General features: G+C 54.9%; 1 protein-coding gene across 1 annotated transcript in view; it reads left to right on the top strand.

Moving 5' to 3' along the window:
• The first annotated feature begins 2,044 nt into the window (after positions 1-2,044).
• LOC108684523 (CREB-binding protein) overlaps positions 2,045-2,597 on the top strand; it is a 20,801-nt gene continuing 20,248 nt past the window's right edge. Inside the window, exon 1 of the mRNA XM_018188884.1 lies at positions 2,045-2,595. Coding sequence (XP_018044373.1) covers positions 2,519-2,595 — 77 coding nt within the window. The 5' untranslated portion in view covers positions 2,045-2,518. The remainder of the gene's footprint in view (positions 2,596-2,597) is intronic.

Here is a 2,597-nt window from a genome sequence, read left to right as displayed (position 1 = left end):
TTCATCACTTAGTATCTTTTTCTACTTTTCAGAACTAGGAAAAAAACAAAGAGTTAGATGAAGATTAATATTCAATCCATATTAACAGAAACGGACACAAATCATTTCAGAAAAAAAATCATTTCAATAATTTTGCGATCGACAAAATGTCACTGAGTATTACTCTTTCGATCCAAAGATATCAGATACGTTTCGTTCGACGTGACAGATCAATATAATTCACGACGGGATCGTCGAAAGACGTCCATCGGTGTATCAAAAGAAAACACGGAAAGTCGTGATCGCGCGCTGGCACTGTTCTTCCTCTTTGCGAGGAGAGTATGGAAAAGAAGAGAGATCCTAATTCCCAAGAAGTGTCCTGGTCAAGAATGGTCGAAAAAACATCTACGATCCACAGCTTGCCACAGCTCCTGTCAGCTCCGCTCGCGACTCACAGCTCGCATCGCCATCGGGTCAGTACATGATTGCGGCCATGATTCAATGATTGCGCACAACGCCACGGAAACGAGCGGTCCTGAGCGGAGGCTCGGTCGCTCGGTCGACAGGCGGCGTGGACGTAGCCGCGGCGTTCCTGTCCCCCGCAACTCGTAACATCCAATCGCGCACGCCCCATCGGGTCACGTGATCGGCTGAGCCAATCGGCAGGGCAGTCTAGAGTCACGGCCATTGTCGCCGAGTCAGAAGACGGGCATATTCTGACAAGCGTAGAAAAACTCGTCAACAGCAGCCGCCATTTTACGTTAGCTAACGTTAGCCGATGCTCGTGCGGTAACGGAGGATCTCGCGATCGGTTTTTCCGAGCGAATTTCTGTGGCGAGCGCGGCGGCCGCGTACGTGCCGATACCCGCGATCGCGTCCGCTTGCTCGCGTCCGCGATATCGCGCGCGAGTGCATGGGGATAAACGCTCATTTCCCGCTGATCGTTCGCGCGCCCCGTGTGTCGCAGTGTGTCCGAGGCCAAGAGAGAGAGAAGAGGAGAGGAAGATGGTACCAGAGGGCCTCGGGAGCGACATCGTCGCCGTGAGCTAGCGCCGTGCGCGCAGCCAGTCGTTTGGCAAGTCGTCGTACGGTCAGCACGTACGATCGCGTTGGATATACGATTGTTATATTTTACGAGAGAAGATAGACAAGTGCCGAAGGGTGATCGAGAGAGTTAAGGAGAGCGCGAAAGAGAGAGAAAGACTGAAAGAGAGAGACAGACAGACAGACAGGCGCGCACACATACACACACGCACGTACACACGCACACATACACACACACACACACACAACACACCATATACACGCACACGCACATAGTGAGTTAAGAGTTGAGAGCGAGCGCGAGAGTGAGAGCGCGAGTAGAGCGGGAGAGTCGCGAGAGATTATTCGGCGGTGCGTCGGAGTCGCGAGAACTTAGCAGCGAGTCGAGGTGAATCGAATCGTGACGAGACGAGCCGCCGCGATCTAGTCGAGACGAGTCCGCGCGTCGCGCGCTCATCATCCGTCTCTCGGCGTTCTTCGGAGTGACGGAGTCGCGATTCGCCGTCGTCGCCGCCACCGTCGACATCATCGTCGTCGTCGTCGTCGTCGTCGTCTCGTCACCGCCGCTGCCATCGTCGTGTTCTTCTCGCTTCTCGACGCGGCTGCTGATCTGCCGTCCCGTCCTATCGCCGGCGACGCGGCGCGGCAGCCGTCTCGTCGTCGTTCGCCGGAGTGAAGGAGAGAAAGAGAGAGAGAGAGAGAGAGAGAGAGAGAGAGAGAGAGAGAGAGAGAGACAGATAGACAGACAGAGAGCAGCATCAGACATTATTCGTCGTCGCCATCGTCACCATCGTCGCCGTAGTTATTCTCCGCTTGTGCTTTTGGTGCCTAGTGTTTCTATTGGTGCGTTTCTACGGTGTGTGTGCATTATTACTTTTGTATTCGTCTGCCTGTGCGCTCGCGGGCTCTGACGCCGGGGGTTCGACGTACCCCGAGCCCTACGATGCCCAATGGTTGACCGTGCACTACAGGATGCTACACGGGGACGCTCCACGCGCCGCGGTTCTCATTGTTGTTGTTATGCGCGCGAATACAATTGCGGCACGGTGAAATTGTTACGTGGTTACCCCGCCACTGACAGGGAACAAGTGGTAGCTGTATCATCATCTTCATCTTCATCATCATCATTGTCATCAGTATCATCATCATCATCATCATCGTCATTGTCATCGGCGATCGCATCACTGATAGATTTGGTAACAACAGAAACGGCGAATGTAGCAACGGCACCAGCGCCAACCAGGACCACGGCGACGGTGGTCTTCTAGTTGAAGAGATTAAGGATCAATCAAGGGCTTCACTCAGCTACCCACGGTGCTGTTTCATTTGCGAGACGCGTGTACGACGACCGGACGCGGTCGTGCTACCTGTGTGTGCGCGCGCGCGCGCGCGCGCTGGTGGTCGAGAGGGATCAGCGAGAGACGGGCGCAAGTGGGAAAGAAGAGCGAGAGGTTAGGTTATTACGGAAGAAAGATAACAGCCGCGCGGAGGAGCCATGGCCGACCACCTGGTGGACGGTCCTCCGCCGAAGCGGCCCAAGCTCGATCCTTTCCAGGGGACGTCGGACTCGACGG

Source organism: Atta colombica, unplaced genomic scaffold (genome assembly GCF_001594045.1).
Source record: "Atta colombica isolate Treedump-2 unplaced genomic scaffold, Acol1.0 scaffold135, whole genome shotgun sequence".
Classification (NCBI taxonomy): Eukaryota; Metazoa; Arthropoda; class Insecta; order Hymenoptera; family Formicidae; genus Atta; species Atta colombica.
Note: the sequence above shows the minus strand (reverse complement) of the source record. Positions and strands in the feature narration are given on the sequence as shown.